Source organism: Abrus precatorius, unplaced genomic scaffold (assembly GCF_003935025.1).
Source record: "Abrus precatorius isolate BTA unplaced genomic scaffold, Abrus_2018 Scaffold5, whole genome shotgun sequence".
NCBI classification, from domain to species: domain Eukaryota; kingdom Viridiplantae; phylum Streptophyta; class Magnoliopsida; order Fabales; family Fabaceae; genus Abrus; species Abrus precatorius.
In genome coordinates, this window is record NW_020874395.1 from 14,301,303 (window position 1) to 14,308,721 (window position 7,419).

The following is a 7,419-nucleotide window of genomic DNA, read 5'->3' on the forward strand; positions in this document are numbered from 1 at the left end:
TTCTAAAATGAACATCTCATTTTAGGTTAGCTTAATTACTCCGAGGTAGCTTCATGTATTGCTATGGTAAAAGGAAGCATATTATAGTAGATTTAAACCGCAATTTATACATAACAGTTATGCCCCTTAATTTCACATATAATATATGATTTAGGCTTTAACAAGGGACTTGACAATTTGAGAAGAATTGAATCCTTAAAAACCTAGCTGGAAAATATTACATTGCCATGCCATGCACACCGAAAAAGAGGACCTCTAAATTGCAGGGTTTCTTCTGAATTTGCACTCACTAGAAGATGTTGTAGCTGCTGGTTCAGTAGGTGTAGCCATTGTTGCTTTAGTGAGCTCCCTAAGTTGTGAATGCATGTTGTTTATGAAAGTCATGGACTTCTGTTGTGGCTCTTCCATTGCTTCTTTAAGCTTCCCAAGTGCCAAGCAATATGCTTCCTAGTTCAACCACACATAACCACTTTATCCATAATAATCAAATCTTATAAATAACCCTATACATCAATTGATTGTGTCTAAGTTATTCTATGGGGTAAATAACTTCAACCTAAGTAAACTAATGAGATTTTTTCTCTTAAAAAATGATATAATCTCAATACAATATCTTAACTTTATCAATATGAAGTTATTTATTCTGAGGTAACTTACGCAAACTTATGCCAATTTTTTTTTCACTATCAAATTATTTATTAATATTATATATCATACTTTTACTATAGATGTGTAATAATTGTACTAACAATTTTACTTTATTAGCCAAATTCTGTACTCTATACTAACAAGACAAGTTTAACGGCTAAATCATAGGAATTTTATTTTTTTTTGGTAGTGTGTACTCTTTATATAACTCTAGAGTTTTAAGTATTATGATAAGTTGCCTCGAAGAAGGGTGTCCTATGGTGAAAGTGAACACAAACTGGTGAAAATGAAGGAGAAGAAAATGACAATTATATATGTCTACTGGTGATATAAGGTTGTTTTTTAAAGCCTTTTCACTTTAATTCATACAAGCTCCAGACTACTTTTAAATTAATTTCAATTTTGACAAGAAAAGTATTTTTCTTGGCACTTAAATGTAATTTCTTTATTATTCTAATTGAAATACTAAAACTCAACAGTTGATATATTTTAATTTTCAGAAATAGAAATGCAAATTGGTATCTTTAAAAAGAGAGCCAAAGATTAAAAAAAAATGAAAGTTTAAAGGTCTCATGAAAATTCAATGTAAAATTAAAATGGTTATAGAATAATACAGTCTATAGGGTTAAATATATTTTTATTCTTTAAAATATATTAAAATTTGATTTTAGTATTATAATGTTTTTTAGTCTTCACGTTTTAAAAAATCATTGTTTTAGTCAACAATGACATGATTAACTTAGATATTATTTCGTGTCAATTTTTATATTATAAATTATTTTATGAAATTATATTGATGAAAAATGCTAAAATCAATAATATTTAAAAATATCTAAATAAAAATAATAATTTTAATTTTTAAAGACTAAAATAAAAATTCAATATCTGTGTTTAATTATGAATATACATTATGTAGCATATTTGCTTATATTCACAGCAACGTAAACAATGAAGATAGCCACAAACCTTATATCAAATGAGTGAATATTTGCTTCGATCTAGTTCTACCAGAGTTATATCTGAGTTTATATCAGGTTTTCCCCTCTCCATCACCCTTTTTCACAAAACTTATATACTATTTCATAAGTATTGAATGTGATATTTATCGGTTAAAATTAAAATTTCATTTTAATAAAATAATTATATTTAATGTAACTATAAACTACTAAAATAAAACTTTAATCTTAATGAAAAAATTAATAACACGAGCATGTCTGACAATTACAAACAGTCAAAGGAATATCCATTAAGAAATGATTTATTAGATTTTTTTTCTTGAAAATTTTAAAATAAACAAAATGATAAATGCAGATAGAAAACCAACCAGAATCCCATGTCACAGGTTTTAGAAGCACTTTATAAATAGAAGGCTCCTCAGTTAAATGCTAACTTTTGTTTTCTAAAAGGCTCAATCATTGACTTTTTACTGTTATTTGCATTTATAGGTTGAGTTAAAAAAAAATATCCCCTTACCTAACACTATTTTTTATTTTAACTTCTATATAAAAAAACCTATTTTCTGGTTCTCATAAAATATTTATAAATTAATTCTACTTATCATTTGTCAACTAACAATGTTAGATTTAATTTTTATACCTTAACAATTTTTCGTTTTAATTTTTACGTACAAATAATTTACACTTAGTTTTTGGATTAATTTTTTTATCTTAACTTTTACATGTAACACATTATTTTTTATTTAGAACTTTACATAAAAATATTAATATGGTTATACTTTTGACAATGACAATAATTAATTTAATTTTTTTCATTATGGACTAAAAATACAAAATTGTTTCTTTAAATATTTTTTATTTTTTTATAATATATCATATTTTGATTTTACTTCCTACATTTTTAAAAATTATTAATTATTAATATTTTTTATGAAGTGTGTTAAAAAATGACACATAACAAATCGGAACATTTAAGTTAATCATGTCATCATTGTTAAAGACAGATTAATAATTTTAAAAATATAAAAATAAAAAAAATTATAGACTAAAAATAATGTATATTAAGAAATAAAAATATTTAACTTTTTATTTAATACAAAAATTGAAACGAAAATCATGTTAAATATAAAGACAAATTTTAAATTAGCCCTCTCTCTGTGTATCGTCATAACTATAAATCCTTATCTTTTCGTGTATTTTAGTTTTTCTAAACCTCTCATGCTGTCATGGGTGATATATATTATATAATATCTACTTGGAAAGCAAAACATAAAATATTATATTTGAAATTAGCAACTCACATTACATATAATTATCAAGCTATTTCTCATTCAACTAAGAGTTGGAAATCAACAACTCTTCCCTCAAGTATATTGAAGCTCATAAATTCTTTCAACATAAAAGTTTCCACAAGTAGCTGCAGACGGTGGGTCTAATAAGTCTCCTAAAAATGAGCAATTCAAAGTGATGCAATGTGCAGTCCATTCAAAGTTCTATGCTACTTTGACAAATTCATGTCTCAGTCAGAGATAATGACAGCTACCACTTTTTCTGAGTAAATATTTAATGATAGCATTGCCCATTTGTGATGTGTTGGATTTTTTACCCCAAAATTAGCAATAAATTTTCTGAGAAATTGCTATTTGCTATTCAGCATTGGCCTATAGTTTTGTCCTTTTAGAATTTTAGTCACTTTTTAAAATAAATTTTAAGCATTTTAAAATATTTTTTAAATAGTTAAAATTAACCTTTTTTAAAAAAAATGACATTATTAGAATTATTTTAATTTTTAGACATGAAAACTAACAACTTCATGCAGAAAAGTTGGGGGGTTAAAAGACTTAAATATCATATAATAATAAAAATAAAATAATAATAAAACGAGTAATATTTATCATAGGGACATATGAGAATGACATGGGAATTTATGGCATTGCCATTTATATGGTAAGTAAGCAAGCTCTATTCAGTAATAACTGGCCTAAAGTATATGTGAAAAGACACGATCTGAATACTAGCACAAACACAGAGACAGATAGGAAAAATGTCACAGTCATGGAATTGGAACAAAAAACTATGCGCATTTCTAAGTGTAGTCTCTTTCATGCAGGAAGCACATGCTTTACCCAACCATGAAGTGTCCATCAGAATGCAGAAAATTCTTCCCATATGTTGTTAAGTTTTTTGACCAACTTTTCATTAAGGTCTTGACTCATCCACCATAGCAACCTCTTAAAACATTCATTCATTATTTGGTATAATGTAAAGTAACAAACTCACACAAGAGAGTGTGTATGAAGTACCATGAAGAGATCAAGCTCAGATTGGCTGAACATGCCCAGGTTTTGTTTCTTGGTTGCTTGCATCTGATCCATTTTCAGCTCATTGTCCAAGTTTGAAATGTCTCCAACCTGAAAAGAAGTGTTAACAAATGGATTACACCATGCATCTTCAAAGTTTCATGCTTAAATAATTGAATGAATGAATGAGCTTTTGTTCTATGGTATATATCTTGTGTGTACATGGTGCACCAATTAACAAGCTAATCTACATTTTATCAACTAAGTCTATAAGTGGCTTCATTTTTGTAAGGATTTATAAATATATGTTCATGCTCAAATTAACTGAACAAGCTCTTGGTTTCTGATTACGATATATGTATATCTTCCATATGGTAATTAAGGATGACCAACAAGTTTAATCTCACTAGTTAAGGCTAAAGAGTGCTTGAATCTGCTTTTTCTTATACTTTTTCTTTGGTTAATTGGACCCTTAATTCATTCATATGATCGCAACTTTCAATAAACAACTGAACTATAAGATTAATCAGCCGGCAACAAACTGAATTTGAGCTTCCGCATATATATCCATTTAACTTGCTCCCTTCTTCACTGTATGATATAAGCTTATACAATTCAATCTGCAGTATATATAACCCGGTCTCTTTTCATCAAGATTCAACAAGTCGAATAAGATGAATCAAAGTTCTCATCTACAAGTGAAATTAAGGAAAGAAAAACCCAAAAGACACATTCTCTCTTCAAAATCACCTTGAGAAAGAACATGATAAATTTGAGTCACATCTTACTTTTACATGATCAATTTAAGAAGCATAAACATATACATAACACATAAATTAATATGCACTGAGGGTGGAAAGAAGTATATATGTAGAACTTAGAAGAAGGAAAGAAAGAGAAAGCGAGAGAGAGAGAGAGAGAGAGAGAGAGTGAGAGAGAGAGAGAGACCTTCAAACAATCTAAGTGAGCTTCAACAAGCAAACCGTAGAGGGGGTGGCTAGAGATTCTTCTCTTGAGGATCTCATTGTTTTCCTCCTCTTGTTGTTGTTGTTGGTGATCTTCATGGTTGTAGTTGTCAACAATAGTGTTAGGCCTCTTAGATTCCATATCTAGTTAATTCTGAGAAGAGGGAGGGAACCTATGATATACCAAGTGGAGATAGCTAGGTAGCTAACAAGAGATATTAATAATAGTAACAATAATAAAAATGAAAAGGGTATTATATATATATATATCTGAGATTTGAAATGTGATGTACTATATATGGTGGTGGATGAAGATGATGAGGTCAGTGAGATTGAGATGCTCCCACTTTTGGAAGTAATGGAAGAGAATGAGGAATGCATGCATACGTGGAGTGGAGGGTGTGAGAGGGGTGTGGTGTGGCCTTTTTGCTTCCTCTGTTTCCCCTGTCTTTTTGCACTCATGAAAGCAACGCTTCAAAGTTTTCTCGAGCAATGGGGTGGCTTTGTTAGTACACTCACTGCTTCACCTTCAGTTTTGTGTCTTTTTCTTTTTCCACTTTTTTACTAAGTCATTCATTCTCTTCCTTTCCCTTCTCCCCAACCCAATCAGCCAAATCTCAAACTGTTCACTTTCGTTCCCTTCTTACTTATCTCTTTCCTCCAAATTCCTGTTTCCGTTACTGTTTTGTGGTCCTATCTACTATAGGACAATTGTTTACTATAATTTTAGATAAAGGACAATCCCCTTCCTAAAAGTCTTGCTTTTTATATTCAATGTAAGCCCTTGCATTCTCTCTTTCTTTAAACATTTTTCTTTCATCAGTCTCATTCTCATTTTAATATCTCACCTTTTTTTTCATATGTATAAGGCATCTTTAGCTCACAGTCAAAAGTTAATCCATTGAGATATACAAATTATTGAAATAAATTTTATCTTTCTTTAGTAAAACCTTTTTTGTGTATATAATAATATATTTCAGAAAGGGTTTTGTAAAGTAGTGTCTTTGAAGCATTGGTTAAGCAATTCAAAATTATAAATTATTATTAAAAATTATGTCAAATTACAGTAAAAATCATAAAAAGAGATGAATTTCTTTTTTCAACCAATCTTTTTGTTTGGTTTTTAATAACACTGGTTAGTATTTACCTTTAAGAAATACAGTTATTTATTAAATATATTAAAATTTTAAAAAAGTTGTTTGGAAGGGGTTATAGAGAAGAGAACATATAAAAATAGCTTATGAATTTTACTTTATTTTATTTTAATAATTTTTTAAAAACGAAGTTAATTACATTTATGACATAAATTATTCTTTAAATACAAATTATTGAAAAAACAGTTAATTAAATTATATACATCTGAATACACTAATTATTAAGTTTAATATGAGGGGTTTAATCACTACAAATAGTGACTATTAAAAAAGAAAGAAAAAAATGTACACATAAAGAGAGGGAGAGAGCTATTAAGAACATGGGTATATCATTTAAATGATTTGTTTATGGAAGTTCTAAATGTTAGATCTATTAATTAATTTTGTTAATATTCACCACCTTGATATTTAAAAAAGAAGAAGAAGGGGTAGGGATTTCTGGTGAGGAATGAACGTGCATCGCCTCAACTTAATTGATAATTGCATTTGATTATGCCACCAAATGAGCTAACAGACAAAATCAAGGATTCAATTAAGGTTTGATCTTGCTGGTCTGACTTTTGGGAAAAGGTATGATCATTGTGCCACTAAATCATTTAAGGATATAGAATCATGTCCACAAGCTAATGGTAAAAACTATATTTTTAACATGTTTCTACTTTTCATCCATTACACCTAAACTTTAGGAGTGAACATTATAAATTATCCGACACTATTTTCAAGTTTAATTATTCTAAATAGTATTGATTTAATAATGTCATTTTGCTTTGTTCAAAATATGCTATCAGACAAAGTTGAAGGACTACATGTATATGGAATCCTAGCTATCTATATGACAACAAAAACTAGGGATAGAATCAACCATTTCTTTGGATTTTTTTTGTTCACTTGTTGAAATTATTACAAGATGAAATATTAAACTTATTTAAAAAACCCAGATGAAGTACTTAATCAATAAAATATGAATTTAGGAAGGTTATGATGGCAGGAGATAGCTTTGGAATGGCTGCCCCGAATGATCATTGTCATGGGCCATGTACGATGAGCTTTCCACGGTTTCAGTGTTTGAGAGCCAAAGATTATTGACTGCTTCATTTTTACTACAAAAAGAAGCAAAAGATTGTATTGGGAAACTCTTTTTAATGGGATTACACTGTACCTACCTTGTCTGAATTCAACTACGACTCTTTTCTTTTCCTTTTTTTATTTTATTTTATTGTTTTTCCTTTCTTATATTTGGTCTTTTCAGTCAAATGGAATTTATACATACCCTTGCCTCTTGCTTTTCCTCTATGTAAGATGAACTTTTCATCCTTTGCCTTTGTTAGTCTTTTATATATTTAATATCAAAGTTTAATATAAAGGGTTGTAGTAGTTAGTATTCTAATATAAGATA

General features: G+C 28.6%; 1 protein-coding gene across 1 annotated transcript; it reads right to left on the reverse strand.

The window, feature by feature from the left end:
• Positions 1–255: 255 nt before the first annotated feature.
• On the reverse strand, positions 256–5,011 carry LOC113868091 (protein KNATM). Its single transcript, XM_027503657.1, has 3 exons — positions 4,853–5,011; positions 3,908–4,015; positions 256–447 (listed from the first exon to the last, which is right to left on the reverse strand). The coding sequence occupies exons 1-3, from the start codon at positions 5,009–5,011 to the stop codon at positions 256–258; spliced, it is 459 nt and encodes a 152-aa protein (XP_027359458.1).
• Positions 5,012–7,419: the final 2,408 nt, after the last annotated feature.

Bases quoted from the DNA above. Each gene is read 5' to 3' on its own strand.
- LOC113868091 (XM_027503657.1), bottom strand. From the start codon at position 5,011: ATGGAATCTAAGAGGCCTAACACTATTGTTGACAACTACAACCATGAA. The intron at 4,016-4,852 runs GTCTCTCTCTCT...ACTTCTTTTCAG, and splicing joins CTCACTTAGATTGTTTGAAG to GTTGGAGACATTTCAAACTT. The intron at 448-3,907 runs GTACTTCATACA...TGGTTGAACTAG, and splicing joins CTGAGCTTGATCTCTTCATG to GAAGCATATTGCTTGGCACT.